The following is a 25,391-nucleotide window of genomic DNA, read 5'->3' as shown; positions in this document are numbered from 1 at the left end:
AAATTATCACAAGTGTCCGTTTAATATATTATTAAATTATCTGTACTTCACATTTGATAATGATATTATTCCAGGAGGTAGGTGGTCACGTTTCACAAAGAACACCCTCGAGTAAGGTTCGCATCCGTTCGGATTTCTCCCAAGTTTGTCCTTGTTTGAGAGATGTGCTGAGAACATTCGGATAGATTTTTCGCCCTAATCTGTCTTTTGACGTTTAAGAGACCAGTCATAGAAGCTGCATAATTATTATTCACGCTAACTTTATCTTCAGCACATCTAATTTCCTCATACAATTAAAAAAATAATAAAATAAATTTGCATAGCCAATATATAGTCTCAAATTTGCATAAATATTACTTTTTGCTAATATTTCAAAAATTAATGAGTAACTAAAAAAACCGTTACATTTTCGATTTCCATGAACATTCTATAAACTAATGACACTAGCGTGATTTTTAATGTTTGAGTATTAAAAAACATTAAATTTTAATTCCTCATAATTACCAAGACGTCTTGATTAATCATTGATATCGACATCTGGGGACAATGTCATTTTTGCATGTAGAATAAGATACACTTAAGATATACGATAACAAATATGATAAAGTTAATGACAAAATTGTAAGTTGCTGCTAATCAAAATAGTTTTGATGTGTGTCCAATAGTGGCAAGGTGCGGGAGTTCCAGTCAAAGTAAGTTTAGGAATAAAAATCACAGCATTTTTTTTAATTTATGCCAATTTAATTAAACAGCTAATTTTATTTTTTTTATTTTTAACATTTAAGCAGTAAGAATAAATTATTAATTTTGTATTTTCTATTTCTAATTTAATACTTTAAACATTCATAAATTTATCGTGTTATTTATCATTAATACTAATTAGGTAATAAAAATTAATAAATAATTATATATTTTAAAAAATGGAAACTAAATTAACTCAATATAATTTGGTACGTGACAATGTGTATATTGTTGTAACAAATATGATAAAGTTAACTATTATTAACTATTTTTATTGTTTTTTTATTATTTTAACAAATAAACAGTAAGAATAAATTATTAAATTTTAAAAGATGTAAACTAAATTAACGAAATCATTTGGTGTGTGACAATAACCATATTATGGCAATTAGTATATTGTATAATAGTAACCATTTAGTCATCTAAAAGGAAATTTTTGTATTTATCAAATATATCAAATATACAACAAAAAGATGAATAATTATTAATTATAATTTCTTAATTAGCTAACGAAAATGACAAAAAAGGTATTTTAAAAGATATTAATTAAATTAACTAAACAATATCATATGTGCCAGAAATTAATTAATTATGTTAATAAATGTTTTTTAAATATACAAGATTATAAATTAAATTTACATATAATATCTTTTATTACCATAATAAAATTTAATAAAAGTTTATGTTTAAAAATTAATTATTTTAGGTTAAAAATATTAAAAACATTTAGTAACAGAAATTGTTTCCAATTATGATGTTTAGAAAAAAATAATAATAATTATGAATATGAGTATGTTTTCATTCATTTAAAAAGTATACATTTTCAAAGATATTTAATTTTAAACAAAAAAAATGAGAAGCTCAATTTTATCTACAATTTCAATACAAATAAAAATTACGTAGAAGGTACAAGAAAATATTAATAAATTGTGGACACAAAAAATAAATTTTTCAAACCGTCCGATTTGGTCTGGAACGCCCCATTTATACTTCGCAATATATTTAATCTCCAAACAATTCTTTGAATGGGATTTATATATGAGGCTTTTTCTAACTCCGCCCTTTCTAATGGAAAAGATAATAAATTTTCCTACTAGGTTTTTTCCAGACTATTAAAAAAATTATCTCATTGAATAAGTGCGTTGCAATCAAAGTTTAAAAGTGTCATTTATATTTACCGCAGATCGTTTCAGTGAATTAACGCAACACACCAAACATTAATTTTCCAGAATGGATATCGTTACTATAGTCTTGTGTTCGGTGCTCGCGTTGATTTTAATACAACTATGGCAGGATATCAGCAAGAAACTGGAACATCGCAGAAAAATTGCCGAGGCAATTGACGTGTTGCCAGGGGAGAAATGGTACCCGCTAATTGGCACCACCTATTCGTTTCTAAAAGCTGGAAGAAAAAGTATGTTTATACACGTACATTGAAACTAAATTATACATAATAAAAAATGTTTCATTTAGATTTTTGGAAGGCTTTCACTTACAGAAACAAGACTTACGGACCAATTTTTAGAACTTGGATGGGATTCATTCCGTCTGTACACGTTATGAAGCCGCAACATGTCGAGGTAAGTTTTTATCTCCACACATGTAATTTCGAAACAATTTTCTTAAATAATTTTTACGTCATTTAAATTACATATTAGTAGCACATTTATTTTACCTTATTTCCCGTACATTAAAATAAAATAACCTTAAATAATCGTACTATTTAATAAAATATTACATAATTATCATGTTTAATATATAATTATGTGGTAATTATGCATAATTAATGTATATTTAAGAACCATTTTTTACTTTTTTTGAGGATCTTTTCTCATATTTTTTTTATAAAAAAGTGACCAAAATAATTTATCAATAGTTCTTACAATTTAATTTGACAATAACATTACTTAAATACTTAAATTATGATATCTAATCTAATATTTTAACATTTAAGATTAAATAAATGTATATATAACTATCTTACGTAATATAAATTGATTTTACCTATTTAATCTAATAAATATTATCAAGAGTAAAAAACTTAGACATTATAATTAATATTATTGTTTAAAAATAATGTATCTTTGTTTATATATATATATATATATATATATATATATATATGTTAACGTGTATTTAATATTTAATAATATAACTATATTTTTAAACAAATATTAAATTAATACTATAGAGGAATATTATAAAAATGCAGAATTTGCAAAAACATTTTTTCGCTAAAGTAAATACATTGTTAAATTCCATCCTAAATAAGCTTTTTTACTGAAAATATTATATTTTATATAAATGTAAACAGCAAAAAATAATTATAATAAACTAAAGGTTGTGTAATTAAAATCAGAGTAATTCCAGAGTTGTCTTTTTAACATTCCCTACCTTTTCTCTGTTTTATTAGTTTTTTTTCGTACAAAGCGGACATTATGAAAACAATCGGCTTGAGCATAACGTATACGAGAAGCAAAAATTTATCACCAACAATAAAACCATGTAGGAAACACGTTGTTAAGAATTACGCGAACTTCTCGCAATTCCTATCGCAAGCATTACAAGTGGATGCATAATATTGAATAATGCCTATTGGCCAACAAAAGTTTTATGCTTCTTCCAAAACGAATGAAAACGTTAAAATGCGATGCCGATGCTTTAAGCACCTTATATGTACCAAATTGCAAAAAATTTGATTTTTTATGAACGTAGATTTTTATCGCAGGTTATTCTAAACAACAGCCAGAACATCACGAAAGGTCCCAATTATAGATTTATTGTGCCATGGTTGGGACAAGGACTATTGACTTCCTCTGGTAATAATGGCAAATGAATTGAATAGTTATGTTAAAATATTTTAAACGTATTTATTTTTTTGTAGGACATCACTGGCAAACGCACAGGAAACTCATCACACCCACATTCCATTTTTCAATTCTCGATGCGTTTCAGGAAGTGTTTTACGAAAAGTCCGAGAAACTGGTCGAAATTTTGAGCCAAAAGGCAGATGGACAATACTTTGATGTTATGCCTTATTTGGCCCGTTGTGCGCTTGACGTTATATGCGGTAAGTGATTTCAACTTATTTAAACTAAGAGAATTTAAGAAATTCAAGTGGTACAGTACATTCTATTCTTAAATCTAATATAACATTGAATTCAGTGTTTTGCACTATACACATAAAATAATTCATCTTTAAATATCAGGGATATTGAAAAATGTCTAAATTAATAGAAAATAAGTTCTCGAAAAAAAAAACATGAAAAATAAAAATCATTTAGTAAAAATATACATGATTTAATAAATTTAACATAAATTAGAAATTTTAAATTTTGATCAGTTTTATACTGAAGTGATAATTATTAAATATTTTCTTTTATTTAATGTGAACAGTTACAATGTTGTTTTATACTCTAAAAACTAAGATTTTCTTATTCTATAAAATGTTCATTTTCTAAATTGAGCTGGACTTAAATATAGCAACTTTTATATTAAGGGGTTTTTAATGATTAAATCTGTGTTAGTTAATTTGACATTAACACTTTATATAATATCTTATTTATTATATAATTTTAGCCCATCTCCGTAGCATAGACTCGACCAATTTTCGAATATACAATACATTTCTTGAAATTTCTTTAATTAATGTACTGAGTTCATTTAAATTTGTAAATTTTTTATGCCGAATTAGGTTATAAACGTATTCCCCCATGATTTTTAATCAACCTGTCACAATTTTGGTTTTGTATTTGACGATTAACTTATTTAATTGTAGAGTCTTTGCTGTCTCTTCTTGTTTCTGTCGGTTTTACTAACGCTATATAATTTTTCTTACAGATTCACTTCAACAAATGATTAAATAATTATAATAAGCAAAATACCGTTAATTCGATCGATTCAAATGCAATGAAAAGCATAAAGTAAAAAAGTACACAATTTTTTAAATAATAAAATTATATATTAATTTTATAAACTTTTTTAAGGCAAAAAGACCATAACTACTAAATTATTTCCAAATAGTTTCTGGTGATACTCTACTTTGAATACTTGTGTAAATTAAGGAATTTTAAAAAGCTTTCTCCAATACAAACTCATTTTTTATGACTTTCTTTTCAAATCTCAAACGGATAAACGTGTTTCGATAAATCTTTTGAGTCATTTGTCTTATGATTCATTTCAACAAATTAAATAATCATAATAAGCAAAAGACCATTAGTAAATAATCTATTTAAATTCACAGAAATCAATGAAAAGTAAAAGTAAAAAATTGATATAATTTTGTCCATTGAAAAATAAAATTTAGTATATTGCATGTCCATGAGCATCGATGACTGCTTGACACCTCCTTTGCATTCCTCCTAAGAGGTTATTCAAATGGGTGAAATTATAACTAGAAGCTCTGAAAGGGTATTAGGGAAAGGTTGATTGTTTAAAAACCGCCGTTTTAGCATATTCCATGCATACTCAATATGATTTAGGTCAGGTGATATCGGGTGAAGGTGAATCAAAATCATTCAAGTTCTCGCCAACAGCAGATTGAAAATTTGATAGTATACCATTACCAATATGCCTTGCATATATCGGACAAATTCATCCCCATATGATAATGGAATCCTCTTGAAATGGTTAAAATTCTTGAACTCTCGTCTAGACCAGATGCCAACTCAATTGTACAGTCCAATTCTAATTCATCTGCGAAAAACAGATTTCCATTATTCCGTCCAGTGAACATGAGACCTTGCTCATTCTAATCGTTGTTGCCTATGGACGTGGGTCAAATGCAAGCGTCGAAATGATCTTCGTGAACAAAAACCTGCATTTGCCAAGCAACTTCGTACCGTAACTGGAGCAATATGAGCTTCTGTTGCGGATATTCAAACGAGAAATAACACTGTGTCTACCTTGCGATTTAGATTTGATTGACCCCAGATCCCAACATTCCAATTGCTCTATCCCTCTAATCTTGAATTAATTTACGTCTAGGCATAATTATCCTAACAAATTTCCATCATACCTCTGCAAACACTACTGTAATCAATTATAAACTAAATGGAGTAGACTGGCTTCTTTAAAAACGTATAATGTTTTGTTTCATATGTTTAATTGGAATTTCATTAACATTAATAAAACAATCATTATCAGATTGATAATTTTGATTTTTTTTATATTTTAATAAAAATTAAATTAAGTTTCGAATATATCAGATTTATTGATAGATAACACAGCTCAAATTATTAAAGAACTGTCGTAACAATTAGGGTAAATAGTGAAAAAAATATCATTGCTAACCATATGTATTTCACTGATCGAAATCGAAGAAAAAGAAGTTTTTTGTGGCGAATATTAACCGGAGATGAAAAATCTATTTTGAAACTCCGAATTGAAAAATGTTATCGTCTAATTCCGACCAGACATTTACAGCTATTACAAAACGTGTTTTTCGTGAGGTATGGAGGGTACAGTCTACTGTCAGTTGTTGAAACCAAATCAAACTATTAGTGCACACCGTTATAACAAGCAATTACGGTATTTGAGCAAGAATTTGATGCAAGATTGCCCATTAATCGCATGAAATCGTCGTAAAGTTATCACGCTCCGCGACAACGCTCGTCCTCATTCACGTTGTTTTGGCAGTAAAGCGAAAGCTTTTGTAGTTCGAATGGGAAGTTCTGTCTAAACCAGCGCATTCTCCGGATCTCGCCCTGTCTGATTTCCACCATTTCCGTTCAATGTTCATCAGACGATGAACAATTTCATTATTTAAAATAACTATACTATATCCTTCCTCTAATTATTAATTTTGTACCTAAATCAAAATAATTTCTGCTTAAATTAAATCTTAAACAAAATAAATGCTGGTCACAGAAATAACACACTATTGAAAAATATTAATTTGTTAAATAATTTATACATAACTTAAACACTATTGTTAATATTTTGTTTTGTACCCTTCGCTCTTTATAACAACCTGTAAACAGTGAGGCATATTTAGATCTGGGCTTTACACTGGTCAATCGAGAATCTAAACATTTTTATCTTTTAACTAACTTTGAACAATTTTGGATGCAGTAGTACTAGTAAATTATCGTTGGCAAATTGTTCCATTACATCTCTCATGATGTCTCTATATAAGAAATGGTCCATTTTATTAATAATTTTTTGTAATGATTCTACACCATACCAAGAAATGGAACTCCAAACCAAAACTTTTCCTGTGTGTTTCAAACTTTTTGTTATAGATATGGGATCCAAACTTTTAATAGGAGGACGATCAATGTATTTATTACCATCTGATCTTGTTCTATTGAACATGGATTCATCACTCGAAAGAACCCTTCGCCAAAATTATGGAGGATAATTAAAATTTTTGTATTTCTTGTCCGAATATTCTTTTTCGATACCAATGGTTTCTTTACTGAAATACTCGTATATCATTGCACGTTTTATTTATTCAGTTGAGGTCTGATTGTTTTACTAGACACACTGATATTGTGTGGCTCAATTAATTCATTTTTTATTTACCTAGAGAACAAGAAAGGATGTCGTTTACTGATTTTTCCTTTTTGTCTGTCAATAAAAGAAGTTGTTTTTTGTTAGGACTTTTTCTTATTGTATTTTCAATTAAGTGTGTTGTTTTATATTTGTTAATAAGTATTGTATACCATTTTTAGGAAGCATCATAAATTTTTAGCGATGTAACAAAATTCAGACCGACATTTCATCTTAATTATTATTTTCCTCTTCTCTGGAGAGTAATCTTTCTTTCTTCTACCACTAAATGTGAATTTACTTAATAAAGTAATATAAATCTTCCTAAGAATAAATTCTAACTATTAAGAGTATGGTTAAATACACAAAACGTAAATACGTTTGAATATATTATTTCTTTGGCCAACCAAATATATGTGTTTAAAGTAATAACTTTATAATTTATAAGATGTGTAACAAAAAAGCAAAAAAAAGTATAGAATATTAAAATATATTTTTTATTCTGACTGGACAAAGTTTGAATTAAATCCTTTTATGAAATATCTTACGAAATGTTTGATTTTATAGTTTATGCTTTTTCTCTGGCCATCACTGTATATATTTATTTTAAAGACCTTTTTTGAGGCAAAAAATGCCAAACGATACTTTACTTTGAATACTTAGTGTAAATTAAGGAATTTGAAAAAGCTTTCGCCAATACAATTTCATTTTTTGTGACTACCTTTCTTTTCGAAGCCCAAACCTATAAACATGCATCGATAAATCTTTTGCGTCATTAGCGTAATGGAATCCAAGTTCCCCGCATATGTTACGATCCGGGGTCATGAAATCAGTTCTTTAATTGCCGTCCGGCGTAACTTAGCCTTCTTTCTTTTTGAAACGAGTTAATGCGGCAATTAATTCCAGAATTTACGAGCGAGATAAGAAGGAAATTAGGAATACATGTGAAGTCGGTCGCGGACTGGGCATTAGCATTTAAATTTTTTCATTAGAACCAGTATTGTGTTTTCCTTATTCCGGCGTCGGTATTTCAATTCGCTTTTATGTCCCGGCTAAAGCTAGTTTTATTTTTATATATTAGACACTTTGGGGCGCGTTTACAGCCCGAGAATCTCCGGATTTACGACGTGCATAAAAATATCGGACGGAACCGCCGCCACGCATAAACGGAGACTGTGCGTTAGCGATATTGCAAGGGGTTTGATGGGCTTTTTTCGATTGCAGTTTTTTTTTTCCGACAAACAAAAAATACTCAACAATCCGCTCATATTGACAAATTGGATTTTAGATATTTATGTATGGCACACATGTGTAACATAAAATCTCCTTGATATCGCCATACGTTGAAATTGTTTATCAAAGCCCGTGTTTCATATCAGACTTTTGAACATACTAACTATATAGTAAAAATTTATCTAGAAATATTATGTGATTTATTATTATCAAATTTAAAAATAAATTACATTCAGTATCCAAGGACCACCGATAATTATCATTGATAATAATCTTGATAATTATCGTAATATTTATTATTTGATAATTATCAAATGATAAATATATCAGATTCCGTCTCGAAAGTCAATTTTGTTAACAACAAATAATCAAAAATACTACGTTTGTTTTTAAAAATCAATTTTCACTTATCACTGTCGACACCAATAAATGGTAAACGATAAATAAATCTAATTATGATGTATTCGATAAGGGATAAAATGTCAGACAATAAACATCTAAATGTAAAATACTCAATTTATTCATAAAAATTAATTTACTTAGTTATCACACAAATAAATAATAAATTATATCAACAATTTTGTTATTTTGTCTAGTAAAATCTGACGTGTTTTACTAAATATATTAATTGTTTTATTATCCTTTTAGAATTTTAAAATAAATTATGTGCAGTATAAATATTATCATCTTAAAATTTAAAATTTCTTCCCCACAAATAAATAAAAATACTTTATTTGTTATTAAAAATTTATTTTTACTTATCTTTATTACAGCTGTTTACAAAAGTAAATAGTAAACTTTTTTCATTTATTTAGTAAAAATTTAGTAAGTTTGTTATATTATATAATTTTAAAATAAATTATCCGGTTTGGATAAAAAGCATTAACATATCTATTTATATTTAAATCGAAATTTAAAATATTCCTTTGTTCATAAACATCAATTTATATTTATTTTTATGGAGGTTAGCAACCCAAATAAATAGAAAACAGTAAGAACAATTTTGTTCATTATTTAGTTAAATCTAATATAACAAAAATATTAATTTTTTTATTACATTTTTTAAATTTTTAAATAAACTGTGTTCATCGTAATAAAATTTTTTTGTCACGCCAATTTCTGTTGTAAAGATCAACTTGTTTAGCATTAAACAAATAAAAATATCTCATTTATTTATTTATTTTTAAAATTTATTTTGAATTATATTTATGAGAGCAACCGACACCAACAAATTGTAAACAGTACATAATTTTCATTTATTTATTAAAAACTAATATATTTAAATAGAATATTAAAGTAAAAGAGTAAGTAAAATATTACTTTTTTATTCTATATATAATTTTTATATAATATAAATTAAATAAATTATATTCGATATAGATAAAATACATAAAGAAAATAAAATTTAAAAATTTAAAATATTTTATTTGTCCATAAAAATCAATTTACCCTTATTTTTATGAAAATTATCGACACAAATAAATATCATACCATAAGGACAATTTTCTTCATTAATTTAGCAAGATCTAACATATTATTTTGAAATAAATTTTATTATAATAAATATATTTATAAATATTATGATATTAAAATTTAATTTTTTTTTCATTTGTTATTAGAAAATTATTTTCACTTGTATTTATGAGAGTTTTTCACATTAGTAGACTGTAAACTATTTTATAAATACAATTTTTTTCTTTTTTTTTGGTAAAAACTAATGTATTTAAATAGAATATTAATTTAATTAAATATTATTATTTATTCATATATTATTTAATTTTAATTCAGTATGGATAAAATGCATTAACACAAATAGAATCAAAATTTAAAATATTCCATTTGTTCATAAAAATCAATTTACACTTTTTTATGGAAGTTATCGACACAAATAAATAATAAACCGTAACAACAATTTTGTTCATTTATTTAGTAAAATATAACGAATTTTACTATAAATATAAAAAGAATTACACTATTTTTATGGGTTTTACCGACCCCAATAAATAGTACATTATGCATACAATTTTGTACATTTATTTAGTAATATCTAATGTTAATTGTTTTATTATCCTTTTATAATTTTAAAATAAATTATGTTCAATATAAATATTATAGTTAAAGTTCAATTTTTTCTGTCGTGCAAATTTTCGTCTCAAAATATACTTTTATTATCATCAAATAAACAATATATCTAATTTGTTATTAAAAATTTATTTTTGCTTATATTTATGAGTGGTCTCGACACGTCTCTAATAAATGTATTATAATGGTCAATTTTATCAATGTCAAATAAATAAAAATATTCTACTAATTCATAAAAATATATAATATTTTTACTTGTATTTATGATAGTTGCCAATATTTTAATAAATTATTAATTAAGAAAAATATTATGTTTTATCCTTATACAGTGTTGCCCATTTGAAAGCATGGCACAATCATAATTTTTTTTCTTATAAACAAAATGTGACGGGTTTTAGCCCAAAACCAAAATTTCGTTGATTTAATGAAAACTAATCTATTTTACTTAAAATATTATTTGCTTGATAATATAATATATAGAAAATGGATTGAAATATATCAAGATACTAAAACCGTTAAAGACATTTAACATGCAAATTTTGATTTTCAAAGTTAATCTTAAGTAAAAATAGTACATTTATTTACAAAATCGATAATAAGTAATAATTTTTATGTGACCAATAAACTATTTTAATAAAAATAAATTAACCAATTTACTAGTATTCTAAAATAACACTATAAAATTTATTTAGTCGAACACTAGACAAGTGTAAAATAATTAAATAGTAACGAAGTTGTAAATTCTTAGAAATCACTCAGTTCGTACGCGCCGATCTGCATAACGAAAATGAATTTTTATGGATATTGGTAATAGTTTAATCGAATAAAAAGCGGCGGTGCTTACAGAGACATCAATTTAATGTCAGTGTGTCAACTGAAAGAACGTGTTCCGCGGAACGCTGCAACAGTGACTGCACTTTCATTGTTATGGGCTTAATGTTGCTTTAAATGACCCAATTATCATTCAAATAATCCTAATCTCTCTTAATCTTTCTATTTCCCGGCTTATTTACCGATGAAAGGCCGGATTATCTGCATGAAAATAAAAAGAAAAAATCCACGGAACGACGAATAAAATTATTTCTTGATGGTAAATGACTTTTTAGTGTTAATTATACTAATTGAAGTGGCGTGCGAGCAAGTGGCCATAAACTTGTTTAAAGAACTGCAATACGTGTCGTAAGAGCGCATCAAATTTTCATTAAAAAAAAAATGCGCAATAAAGCGCCGTAATTACGAGGAAACAATAAAGATTTTGTAGATAAATATAAATTAAAATGTAGTAGCCGGCGCTGTGCACTGAATCATTCCTGTACAAAGACCAAAAGGAAATGAGTATATTTCACTCCCTTTTATTAACCAATGTACTATCAAAGGGAAATTGCTAATAAAAATTAATGGGTGTGATAATGTTATTTTGTAAATAGGACACATTTTATTATCCCAGATATGTATTGATGGTATAGTATTTAATGTGTTTTTTAAATAAATGCGATGTTATTGGATGCACCGGAGGAATAAAACATTGCCTCAGATTTACTTTTTTTACATTACTCTTTTATTTATGACTGCATTATAAGATACAGTAACAACATATTTTCGTCATGTCATTGAAAAATACATATTTCTAAATGTTAATTTACGATTATACGTATATTATTGTTAACATTAATAGCAAGCACAATTTAGTAAGTACACAAATTCAAATGCGAGAAAAGTCGTTTATAATTATTTTATTTTAACTAACTTATTTTGGTAACGAATAAAAATACGTAACTGAAAATATAAAAAAATATAGTCAAAATCAGAATTTAACAAGCATTATACCAAATATTATAAAAAATATAACTGGAATCTAGTAATTCGCCATGTCCTCTTAATATAAAATATTTTTATACCACATATAATGTTTGTTAAATTCTGATTTTGAAAATAGTTTTTTATATTTTTAGTTAAAAATTATTAATATCGAATTACATGTATATATATATATATATATATATATATATATATATATATATATATATATATATATATATTAAATTGTTAATTTTAATTTATTTACATTAAATTTGTTAATTTTTAAAATTTTATAAATTTAAATTAATAAAATTTTTAATTAATTTGATAATTTTAATTATTTAAATAATAATATTTTTTTTAAATATTCATTAACTTGATAATTTTTTAAAATATATAAATTTAAATTGAGAATTTTAATTTTGTACATTTAATTGAATAATATTAATTTAATAATATTTAGTATTTAATTTAAGTTTTTTTTTGTTTTCTAAATTAATTTAATGAATTTTTCTTTCAAATTTTATAAATTTACAATAATGATTTTAATTTTGTTTAATTTAGTTGAATATTTTTAATGTTCTAAGCTTTTTTTAATTTTATATATTAAAAAAAAAATAAGTGGAATCTAGTAATTCGCTCTGTAGTTTTAAAATGTAATATTTTTATAACATAATTTTATTGTCATTTTTAAATTTAAAAAGCTTCTAACAAATTTGATTTTGATTGATGATTGATCAGCAATACTTACAATACAACAAAATTGTGGAACTTGATATACACCCATTTTAAAAGATTCAAAAACCAATGATTTTTTGCCCAGTGGTACCGAAAACAATCACAATATTTATTTTCTATCTCATGAGTTCGAAATCGAATCATAAATAAATAAGTTAAATGGGTCATTTAAATAAAATGTCTCCATTCCTTGTTTTTGACACTTCTAAACAATTTTATTAACGCCAAATAAATAGAAATAGTTCATACAATTTTGATGTTTATGAGATTGTTTAAATATGGTAGAATGTTAATTTAACAAAAATATTTTTTCTTTTAACCTAATTTTAAAATAGTATTATTTTATTTGTTATATTAATATTCTTTTGTAATTTTAAATTTTGATCAGTACGTATAAAATGTTATCATATTTTAAAATCTTGGAAATTGGAAATTGAGTTTGTGATTGATTTGTGTGATTGTGTTGTGAAAAATAATACGTTTAGTTACTGATATTCTTAGATATTGAAATTTTATTCAGTGGTTTAGTTGATAACTAAACAGATAAAATCACTAAAAGAATTTTATTTTTCCATAAACACCCATTTTAAAGTATGCAAAGTTTTTTTCATTTTCATCTTTTCTTTAAATTTTTTTATACTAGTCATACTGGATTTTTAGAAAACATAAAATATTTTCCATTCTTTCTGATTTTAAAGAATTTTGTTAGAGCCAAATAAATAAAAATACATTATTGGAATATTTATGGAAATTGTCGATTTCAATAAATAATAAAACTATAAATAATTCTATTTTTATTTATTTAACAAAAATTAACATATAGAATATTAATTCGACTAAAATCTTATTACATTACAATTTTGTTTTTTTAATTGATAAAATCTAATGTATTTGTCTAATACATTTGCGAGGTCGTAGTGAAAACAAACACAAAATTATTATTCATTGAAATCAATTTATAAATAAAAAAGTTACGAAGCAACTTTAATGTTTCACACTGTATTTAAATAAAATATTTTCCACTTCTTCTTTTTGCTTCTAAACAATTAAAAAAATTAATATATTTTCAACATACCACTAACACCAAAATTACTCTAAACTAACTAAAATTTAAATTCAAAAGGACAGACGCTTACAAATGTTAACAATCAAATTAAACTGAAAAAAAAAATAGTTTTTCTAAGTTGCTACTTTTTATGTTTCAATATAAAAGCATTTAATTTAAAGTGCTGTTTATAAATTTAAGAGGGTTAAGCAAAATGCCATTAAAAAAATAAGCAAATTGGAAACAAACATTAATTTCCTCCTATCCCCGTAGCCGGCGTCAACGACAAAATATCTTAATATGAATTCCATTGCCATATATGCAGTAATGAAAATCGCGTTTTCATTTTTACTACACAATAACCGTCCGTGTATTCATTCTCCTTATTTTTTAACGTTTCCCGCTCGGCTCACGGGCCGTGGAACCCGTAAACTAAAATGTAGTGTAAATTTAAGCGTCGCACTTCACTACATCTTACACTCCGTGGCATTATTGCATATTACGTCCGGACCCTCGGAAAATACGGCCCGCTTCAATGCCAACATATTCCTGTAATTGTACAATAACTTGATCAAGGACTGCACTTTACGACCTCTTTGCATGGAACTTTAGGGTGTCCCTTATAAATAATAAAATGTTTACGAGGACGTTTTCCTTAAGTTGAAACAAAGATGAACTGATAAGAATGTCCCACTGAAACAAACGTATTTGAATCCTTTCTCTGTCATTATGTGAACGCACAATGGATCTTAAGTAATGGATTATGGACCAACTGACAGTTTCGAATATCTTATTGTTAGTTGGAAAATATGTGTATCTATATCAATTTAATTATATACTAATAGTTTAATACTTCAATGTGATTAATTCATTATTTTGTTGTAATTACACTTCAAGTGATTTGCCCCTATGTAATATGAGTAAAATTATCTCGTTAATTATTGTTGAAAATAGGTTACAAAAAAATTATTGTATAATAAAGAATTATAAACAATTTTCGACTATTTATTGGCACTCTGCAGTAATAGAATGACCCATTACACACATTTTATGAAACGTCCGGTGTAAATTCATTCATTTTTAATGAACTTATACGAGTGTGAAAAAAAAAACACAAACAAATATCGGTTTATGCTCTGAAAACAAAAATTCTCATAAATTGCGAGGAATAATTTTGTATCAATCGAAAATAAAAATACGTCCCTAATAAAATTGCTCATAGAATAACACGTTTCTGTCAACTGATATAGGGTGTAATTTAAATACATCGTTTCTAAAATTATTAATATTAAATAACCATTATTATATATAGACATAACAATATACAATAGTTATTTACTATTATTATATGTAATAGTTTATTTGTCCTATGCTTGAAGCATATTAGGTTTCAACGTTTTTCATTTTACCACAGCAATATTCTTTGGCAATATTTCCATTCTCTCCTATTGTATTGCTCGCAATATAGTTCAATTTAAATAAAATTGAATTATTATAATGGCATTGAATTCCAACAAAAAAACATTCCACAGTTTATTCCTGCAGGTATAGAATAAAATTTTATTGGATAATTTGAAAAATAGTAATCAAAAGGTAGTTTATACTTTATTGTAAAAAAACGTTAATTACTTTTTTCTGTACCCTAATATATTACGTTTAGATAATTTAAAATATTAAGCTTATAAATGAGCAAATACAATTAAAAAAAGTTAATTTAAAATATTAAAATTAGTAAATTAAAAATAAACAATCATATTAAATAAAATTAAAATATTTTTTTATTAAAAAATAAATAAATAAATAAAATTAGCTTACAAATAAAAAAATAAATAAATAATTATAATAAAAAGTAAAACTTAAATTTTTAAGTTTAAAAAATTAAAAATTAGCCGGTTATATTTAATAAAATTATTTTAAATTTATAAAATTTTAAATTTTAAATTTAAAAATTAAAATTAACATAAATCACAACATGGGTCATATAGTGGATGGGAAGTTCTATCTATCATTTTTAAAATTTCTATAATGCGTAATCTAGTATTGTCACACAGAGACAGAATGGCTTTTTTAGTCTCTAAAGAAGTTGAGCTAAGTAAATCTTTCATGAACACATATTATACCTAATCAAAATCTTTCTTCGATTTTTTAAGCACAGTTCCATCAGGTTTACCAGCTTAAAACTATTGTCCTTACCAGCGAGAATTGTCGTAATCTAAGAATCAATTGGCAATTATCCTCACTTAATTTATGTAGAATTCATCATTTTTAATGAAATTAATCGAATAAATCCTCTTCTTACTGGATGATCGTTGCAAATTATTGTTTAATTTCTACGTTATCTCAGATTTTAGGACAGTCTTGATAATATTCATTTTCAGTGCATCCATTGTCACTTTTAACCCGATCCAATACATAAAGCATAAGGAATAAGTAGCAACAAAAACTGATAACTTAGTCAGAAAAATCAAAAACAGCTTTCAAATAATATAAACAGTTTAAAAAAATGTATTCAAATAAATAATGAACCTACAATGTAAATTACTTTTTCCAATATATAATTTCATATAGCACTTTTTATTCTTGAATGAAAATTTTGTATATTCAGTGGGCAATATTTTATGTAATATCTTACTTTATTCATTTATTTATTATGCACTCTTTATTTAAATCCATAAATTATTAATTGAGAGTGTTAAAAACAGAATCAAATTTTTTGTCCATTCTTAAAATGAACTCCATTAATAATTGTTACAAATACTTATTAATAACATATTAAAACCTAAATATCATATTTTCTAACAGAAAATATAAAATAACAATTATGGTAATAATAACAACAATTATTTATAAATAAACGATCTACCAGTGCAGAAAATACACATGCACCACCGATCTTGTTTGAAAAAACAAGGAAAACTAATAACTCGAAGTAACTTTTATAAGAATTTACAAACGTTCGAGACATGAAGGTAAAACCCTTTATAGGTACAAAGAAATAGTTTGGAGATACTGAAGTGCCAAATTCTCTTCAGCTGAAACTTGGGATAATTTTAACATAAGGTAATACTGAAATTAAGCTTTTAACAATATATTATAATGCATCGTATTAAATGAGTCACTAAGTTCACTTAATAGTTACAAGTAATTATTAATTATTAGTCGATCTTTGAAAGATGTTTTCCGATACATTCACAGAACTATCGCTGAGTTGCTAGGCCACTCGAATTCCTCTCATGATGGCGGTTAACACAAGCCCACAGTTTCCAACTATTAATAGTTTAAAGTTTATCAAAACACACCATCAAATCTACATGTATGTATTTAATACGCATTAATTAAATATTGTTCCAAAACAAGAGATGTATTTATTCATTCTTATGTTGATAGTTCGAAAGGATAACGCTACAAAAGGGACGGTATATTCGCAATCTGCAATAAGTTTAGATTCTCACATATCTATAGTTGGAAATGAATTTCGAGGACGATTTAAACGAATTCTTCCTTAGAAACGGACGGACTGATATCGAATTTAAGAATTGCAGATTTAAAAATCAATACGGGAAAAGTTAGATGCATGAACTGAAGAAAACGTATATGCTTTCCACCCAGTTGAATATATATATTTGTCTGATTGAATTTTGCATAATCAATAGACTGGGTGCGAATGGTTGTGGAATCGGGGGAAATGTTATTACGGCGTCTGATACAGGGTGATTTATTTGCAGAAACCGCCATGGGGACCACCGTGAACGCCTTAGGAGACGCCAACTCAGAATACGTTAGAGCAGTGTATGAGTAAGTGTGGGAGTACAGGACTGTTTTATGAATATTTTAATTGTGGCGTGTTATTTTTAGCATGTCTGAGTTGGCTGTTAGTAGGATGTACAAAGCCATTCTACACAACGATATTATATTTCGCATGTCGGAAATGGGAAAGCAACAGAAAAAACTATTAACTACTTTGCATGGATTCACCAGAAAGGTATGATTATAACAACAATTACAATTCCATTTCTATGGACTTATGCAGAAAATTAATTACTTATTGTTTATTATCGTTTCATTACTATAGCAACTATCAATTTGCGTTACACAATATTAAATAAATATTACACACTTCAACTGTCGAGAGATATTACGATAAAATATTTACTGGACACATATTTTAATATTTTAAGTATCGTATCACAATCTCAGACCACACAATCAGTGTCACAATCAGTGTAAGTGTTTTATAAATTATTACAATATTATATTATTTATAATTATACAAATCATAATTGCTTTTCAACAAAGAAATTTTAATTATGGTATTATCAACTAATAAACTAAAAGCGAACCAGTCAATGAAATCTAATATAAAATTAAGCAATGCTTGGTCACCCCACACAAGTTTCATTCGATTTTTATCTGCTTTAAATAAATACACTCTTAAATAACATATTAAATTCAATTACTGATAAGATAGTTAAGAAGTAAAGTTCCCCCTTTAAGTAATAATTTTCCAGTCACATTTAAACTGATATAGGTCTTGATTACTTACTTAGCACGTTGATCAAAAATGTTTCATTAATATTGAATAAATAGCAACATATAATACGATCTACATTCATGCAACAATTACATCAACTCAAATATTTTAACATATAAGTTACAAAAAAATTTAAAATGGAAATACCTAACCATACAATTTATTACAACAGAGAATCACCACAATTGCAAAATCAGTTTATTGACATTGTCATTAAAATTAAATTACCTGGTAACCGAATGTTATATTAAATGAAATAATTTGGTATTATTAAATCTGTTAATGAAATGTTTAAAAATCGCTCCAAATGAATTTTATTACTATTACAGGGATGCTGACAAAATTAATAATTAAATTGTATTTGAAAAAGAAGTATTTGAATTGTTGAATGAATATTGTTTTTTCAACAAATTTCACAAAATATTTATACTCTGTAGTGTGTGATATAATTAGGCAAAATGTATGAAATAAACTTGGCTTTGGAAGTTGCTTTTTCCAAAGAGTCAAATTAAATATGTTAAATATATCTATTTATTTATTATAAACCATAATTTTTCAATAATATTCAAGTTGTTTTCAAAGATAAAATAAAAAAATTTAAATTAATAAATTAAAAATTTTAATATATATATATATATATATATTTAAATTAATAATTACAATTTTATCTGCCTTATTTTGAAACTTTTTAAAAGCCAATTTCTTGTGTCATGTAACATTTTTATGAAATCCTCAATCAGTTAATATAAAAATAATTATTAAATAAATAACAACATTAAAACAATATTTTCAATAATATACATGTTGTTCTCAAACATCTATTTTAATTACGAGATATAAACTAATCTACGAAATGTCTTTAATTTCTTTTGAATAAAAAATTCAATTTATTTTCAGAGATGAGGGAGGCATTTATTTTATTTGTAAAGTCATTTTTATTTCCCTTTTTAAAAAATCCTCAATCAGCTAAAATAAACATAAAATAAAATAAAATTCAAACACGCAATTAAAATTATTTAATTTAAAGACACTAGCATTTATTAATTTTAAAAATATGTTTTAATAACTTTTAATATATAATTTTAATAATTAAAATTGTTGATCAAATAAAAAATATTTTATTATCAAACTTTTAATATTGTTAATTCAAAACCCAATAATGTGTTTATGAGGAAAATCCACTTTACACTCCGAAATTTGTCCAAATTTACAACACCGGTTGATGACTTAGTTTAGTGCCAGGCCACGATAATACCGAACTATGTTGCGTCTCTATATAAACCAGAATGATTTACTTATTGTTCATAGTTATAGTGTGTCATAAATCGACTAATCTAACCGGCATAATTGTATTTAATAAATACAGGCTGCATTATGCAATCTGAGAGCACATTAATTTTGGCCAAGCCCATCAAATTATGATGTGTAATTAATTTCAAAACTTCATATCTGGCATTGTGCGCATATTGTTCTAATAGTCAATGAATTTCCAATCTTTATTGGTTGTAATTCGCGTTGGCCCTTAATTGAATCAATTTGCAGGTCATCAAAGAGAGGCGCGAGAAATTGCGCAGTAAGAATGAGACAAAAAGACAACTCACTGAGGAGGAGATACTCATGGGAAAAAAGGAGAGGAAGGCGTTCTTAGATTTGTTGTTGGAAGGATCGAACAACTGGACCGATGAGGAGATCAGAGAAGAAGTTGACACCTTCATGTTCGCAGTAAGTGTTCCCATCATTAATAGATAATTTAATTAAAGACACGATGATTAAATTTAAACCTCTAACGTGTCTCCCAAGCTTAAACTTTGGCGCACAAAATGAATCGTAACCTTTGCTTCTGAACGGGGCGTACTAGACACGCGGAACATATTCAAACAATCATAGATAATGGTGTCGGGTGTCAGTTTTCATCTCCCAATTAAATCGTTCCCGAAGCTAAGATTATGACCGGACGAATGAAAATGCGGCTTGCACGTCGTACGTCAATTTTCTGGAAATTATGGCACAACATGGCCGCAATTAATATAATTTCGGTTTATTGCGCGTATTTGTCATAATGAAAATCAGATGGGCGAAATTTAAATGGTTCATTCCTGCTCCGCGAGAACTTTGGTCACAATACATGGGGTAACAATGGTCAAATGGGTCTTACAATGTCCATAAATTATGATTGCGGTTCGACTCGTAACTTTATCCATTAATTATGTTCCGTAATTCAGAACTTCGCAAATCCATCCAACAAAATGCCGCTTTATCGGACTGTATTATTATTGTGGGTCACCTGTGTTTTCTAATTTAGATTATGGTCAGCTGCGGATTGATACCGACACCGTAACTTGTACGATTTATATCAATTAACCTTTTTAGCATTTCGTTCACCGAATACCCTTTTTCAATGTGTCTATATCAAATGATTTGTGTGAGGCATAAAAAATATACAAATACATACAGTATTAGATGTAACAGATTGGACAGAAATGTTTAGACATCTTATAATTATTTTATTATTACCAATATTTAATACCAAAAACTATGCAAAATATTTCTTTTTTTTTTGTAAGTAAACGTTTGTGTAGGAGATTTTTTTAAACGACAAAAACTGTTTGTTCCTATAATATCGTTTAACAGCACTAAAAATTTATTTTTGTTTGTAAAACCGAACAGTTAAAAGGTGAAATTAACTTTTCAATGAACATTCAATTTCATATGATTGGATTTTATAAAAGTAGTGCAGCAAATTGATATCGTTCTGTTTCTAAATCTGTTGTTTCAATTTGATTGACCCCAGACCTACAAAAGAATTCTGATTTTGTGAAACTCAAATTTTGACTGGTTTTGAATCAAATCCACTCGACCACAGAAACAGTGGGTAGTTAAAACAATGAAACATGGTGGCAGAGATATTAAATAACAATTTGTTTCCATATATTAAAAAAATGATCGTCTCAATCTCCAAATATAAACCCTATAGAAACCAAATTTGACAGAATTTTACAGATTTAAATGAACTCAACGCAACAGTTCAAGAAGCTTAAAGTAATATAGACGTCGTATATTCGACAAATGATTGAGTCTATGCCAATGAGATAAGGCAAAATTGTAAAACAAAAAGTATGTTATACAAAGCGTTAATATTAAATTAAATAACATAAACCCTTTCAAAATTAAAATTGCTATATTTATGTCCAACTGAATTCAGATAATATATGTAATACTTTATAGAATAATGATATAGTAGTTATAATATTGTATAAAATAACAATATTAAATTAATATTATTTTAACAGTTCATATTAATGTCTAAAAGATTAAACATTTTAAAAAGTTGCTGTAATAATGACCACTACTAACTATATTTGTAACACGTCCTGAAAATGAGAGATATTGTATGTTTGCACCACTTTAAAACATCGTGACGGCAAGGTGTTGCTTTTGTGGTCACAGTATGGATTCAATCCATCACATCGAAGGGATTATCGACATAGAAAAGCACATGATATATTGCAATTCATTATGTTACCTTTCGCAGAGTGGAACATGCCACTAAAATTTCAACACGATAACGACCAAAACATACTGCAAAACTGATTAAGGAATGGTTATAGAACAATCAAATTGAAGTTTTAGAATGGCCAGTTCAATCATCCAACTTAAACCCCATTCAAAATTTATGGGAGATGTTCTAAAAGAAGATTAGAGGTAAGAAATTTAAAAATCTTGATATTTTTCATCAATTTGTTTGGGAAAATATCAGTGATGATATTTTACAAAAATTAATGGAATTTATGTCAAAACGATACCGGACAGTGATAAAAAATAATTATTTCAAAGGAATTATTGTTTTTTTTATTGTTACATATTAATGAATTATTTAAGATTCTTAGTTTGTCGCTTCAAATGTGTCCACACAAAAACTAAAGTTTTAAAAAATAAGCTATACTAAGGTAAATTTGGCTACATAGCTTTATTTAAAAATATTTATTTTCAACGTTTATCGAATATTTAATTATATAGTTTCTCCAATCACGACCAATACTATACATTTTATCCCACTTTAAAACATGATTTACTGGGACGTTAAGTTATACAGACGTTATTTGATGAAATAAGTAACAGATTCTTACTTAAAGTTAAGTGATATTTGGCCTAATTTAAAAAGTTTGCAAATCCCACATCCGAGATAAGTGTGTCAGAGTTGGTACGTAATTCTATCCATTACCCATGTCAGTCAATTGGGCCATTCCATTTTCAATCAGAGAAATAAGAGAGAAAATAGTTTTGCGAAGTCGAAATGCGCTTTCAGCCGTGCCTTTGAACAAGTTATTCCCTCTTTCAGTTTTTCGGGACAAATTCAAATTGAAGCCGTGCCCGGTCCACATTATGTAACCCATTTCGTTCCGTACTAGCAAAAATGCACACGGACTTATTTTCCATTTCAAATTTTTGGGTGAACTTTATAATAAATCGTCTTCTCTTAAACGCATAACGTTACTGGGATTTACCTGCAGAATGCGCCTGTATGTTTCGGGACGACGAGAAAATGATTGCGATCAAATAAAAACCTTTCCATTTTTCCACATCGATAAAAAACTCTGACTACGTATTCTAACAAAATTCACGTTATTCGAACCGTATCAGTCGAAATGAAATTTTATTGTTTCTTGAGGCAAGTTTGTCATCCCTCCGCGCTACGATTTTCACACCCTCTTCACCCATTATATCTGCTGCCATACTAAGGCAATAAATCTTCCCAAAAAAAGAAATAATTAAAACTTCCCATTGCATTGTATCGAGTCATTGTTTTTTCATTTTCTTTTTTTTTTCGCAGGGCCACGACACAACGACGATCTCGACTTGTTGGACATTGTTCGCTTTGGCCAATCATCCTGACATTCAAGTAAGTAAAAGAGATATTTTTCATTTCGCGAAGTGACGCGATGTTAAAAAGAATGTCCGTGTCGTTGTAAGAATGCAGCCAAGTCACGACATTTGTTCTGTTTCGCAAGGCGTTTCATATCTGGGGACTTGTCTTGAAATCCTTCAGGAAATATCATGTCTCGAATATATCACGTGTACGTCTTTTACGTCAATACTCCCTGTTAATATATTTTTTTTAATCACTCACAATTACGCTTGACTGAAAATGATTCGGGAAAATGCAACGACGTAAGTAGCAATTAAGTTTAAGTTGTAAATTTTATTGTGGAAATTATTCAATTTTGCGATGCCCTTACATAGTTGCAAACGTAATAAAACCGCACATAGAAATATTCGTATAAAAGTGTCAATTAAATTTGATATGACTCATAAAAATATAATTGATAAAATCAACATTATACGACTGTGATTTCACTTTATGATTATACTATTACGCAAAGACGCCAACAATCATATCCGGATTTGGGTAAATAAAAGACTTGCTCCAGTTTATATAATGACATAAGAAATCCCAACAATCATTCCTTTGTTAGGGTTTATGGCAAGTGTTAAATTTAACTTATTATCACACAATATGAAGTCAAAATGTAATTGTTTACCATTTTTATAAACAATTATTTTTGATTTCATTACAAAATATTCATTTTAAATGAATACTAAAGATATTTCAATTGAGTTTTACTAATGACCATTTTAGGTTGTTCACATTTTTAAAATTTAATTATGAACAACTCAAATAAATCAAACTGTTGGTGATATATCAATTGGGTTTTCCAGTGCATTCACCATTTTTACAAATAATAATTTTCAGTCGTTCTCTTTCTCAAATTTGCGAATTTACTTTACTTTACAAAATATTCAAATAAATCAAACCAAGTGTTTAGATATGTCAACTGAGTTTCCAAATGTGAATCCACCATTTTTACTAATAAATATTTTTGAGTGTCACATTTTCAAATTTAAGAATTTATTTATTAAATAGACATATTAAAATGTCCCTTTATGAGATCAATTTATTTACGAAATATTCAAATAAATCAAAATATTTTTGAATAGTGTAGATATATCAACTATCTACAAATGTGAATTCACCATTTTTACAAATAATTTTCTGTTATTCATTTAGATCATAAGATACAGTCTTGGGCAAAAGTTTGGAAACCCTAGGATGTAATTGTTGAAATAAACAATAATTATAAAATATAATATTAAAATAAACACTCTGTATATTAAAATACAAAATAATATTAATAATAATACACAATATCCTGGAATTTATTTCTATATTATAAAAAATATTATAAGAAGTAGACAAACACCCATTTTTTTACCAAGACATAAGTTTGGAAACCCCTTAAATTTAATTTATTTTGACCATCTACCGCAATAATAAATAAAACAGAGCTACTAAAAAGTCTTCAAATGGAATGGCAAAAAATACCTTCAGAATTTACCAGAAAATTAGTTGACTCCATGAAGAAATGGTGTGCTACAGTCATACATGATAATTATGCAACAAAATATTAATGCTTCTGTTTATTTTTGGTTTATTATTCGCAAATTAAATTATTTAATAAGGTTTCCAAACTTATGTCCAAATAAAAAATTTAATTTTAATAAAAGTAAACACAATTTTTAGAAGCATTTTTTTAATCCCTTATACAGTATTTTTATTTAAATAATTCATTGTTTATTAATTATTCGAATACTTAATAATTCAATGTTAAGGTTTCTAAACTTTTGTCCAGGAGTGTATATTGCAATATCACTTTATGAAATCGGATTAAC

General features: G+C 26.6%; 1 protein-coding gene across 1 annotated transcript in view; it reads left to right on the top strand.

Moving 5' to 3' along the window:
- The first annotated feature begins 651 nt into the window (after positions 1–651).
- Positions 652–25,391, top strand: part of LOC109605220 (cytochrome P450 4C1) — a 41,886-nt gene continuing 17,146 nt past the window's right edge. Inside the window, exons 1-9 of the mRNA XM_020021788.2 lie at positions 652–692; positions 1,971–2,155; positions 2,215–2,321; positions 3,470–3,560; positions 3,626–3,811; positions 17,857–17,926; positions 17,987–18,113; positions 20,205–20,384; positions 23,494–23,562. Coding sequence (XP_019877347.1) covers positions 1,972–2,155; positions 2,215–2,321; positions 3,470–3,560; positions 3,626–3,811; positions 17,857–17,926; positions 17,987–18,113; positions 20,205–20,384; positions 23,494–23,562 — 1,014 coding nt within the window. The 5' untranslated portion in view covers positions 652–692; position 1,971. The remainder of the gene's footprint in view (positions 693–1,970; positions 2,156–2,214; positions 2,322–3,469; positions 3,561–3,625; positions 3,812–17,856; positions 17,927–17,986; positions 18,114–20,204; positions 20,385–23,493; positions 23,563–25,391) is intronic.

This window comes from Aethina tumida, chromosome 1 (genome assembly GCF_024364675.1).
Source record: "Aethina tumida isolate Nest 87 chromosome 1, icAetTumi1.1, whole genome shotgun sequence".
Classification (NCBI taxonomy): Eukaryota; Metazoa; Arthropoda; class Insecta; order Coleoptera; family Nitidulidae; genus Aethina; species Aethina tumida.
Note: the sequence above shows the minus strand (reverse complement) of the source record. Positions and strands in the feature narration are given on the sequence as shown.